Genomic DNA, 804 nt, shown 5'->3' on the forward strand with positions numbered 1-804 from the left:
GTTTCGCCTTAGATACGTGTAGTCGTTTATAGGTAATGGCAGCTCGAAGGAGTTCGTCGGAAAAAAATCCAAAAATACACAGCAAGTATGATAAACCGTTGTTTAAATACTACTGAGTTGTACGTCCATCGCACGACTGTTATATTAAATTTTAACTTTTTCGTTTGCTAGTAATTCGAAAAGTTCCGAGGTAAACATCGTTACAACAAAACGGACAAACGCTAAGTGTTTGCGATCGATTCCGAACGAAAAAGAGGAACCTAGACATTTAGTGAGTTTTGATAAAGTTTTTTTACCTTTTATTCCGTTCTAAAAAAATGAGTTGAATTATACATTATAATCCTCGTCATTATCATTTTGAACGGAATCATTTTTTATGTGTTGTATTGTGTTCTATTATAGTCTTACTCAGAGCAGTACACAAAAACGAGAGAAGAACATGCACCATACAGGGTTGTTAGTAAAGAAGTCGAACTAGACGCCTTGAATCGTAAGTACATAGGCACTTATAATATATTAATTGATTATTTATTATGTAATACAAGTATACAACTCGTACAATCGGGATATTAACGAGCCAAGTTTAATGTTTAGCCGTCGAAATGAGCGAGTCAGAAGATTGCATCATCATCGGAAAAACGTCAGTTAAAGAAGAACCACCAGAAATATTGAACCTAGACAAAACCATTGAAGAGTTAAAGACGGCGACGGAATACAAATTTATTTATCTAGTTTACGCAGTCAGCAAAAAATCTAAATATTTTTCACCGTATAATTTCAAAATTGTTCTGTTTCAAAATATCA

The 804-nt window shown here is 33.7% G+C and overlaps 1 protein-coding gene across 1 annotated transcript; it reads left to right on the forward strand.

Moving 5' to 3' along the window:
- LOC132933820 (uncharacterized) lies at positions 1–804 on the forward strand. The gene is made up of 3 exons (XM_061000097.1): positions 1–85; positions 172–271; positions 403–804. Exons 1-3 carry the CDS (start codon positions 36–38, stop codon positions 571–573), a joined length of 321 nt encoding a protein of 106 aa, XP_060856080.1. The 5' UTR covers positions 1–35; the 3' UTR covers positions 574–804.

The sequence above is a fragment of the Metopolophium dirhodum genome, chromosome 1 (genome assembly GCF_019925205.1).
Source record: "Metopolophium dirhodum isolate CAU chromosome 1, ASM1992520v1, whole genome shotgun sequence".
Taxonomy (NCBI): domain Eukaryota; kingdom Metazoa; phylum Arthropoda; class Insecta; order Hemiptera; family Aphididae; genus Metopolophium; species Metopolophium dirhodum.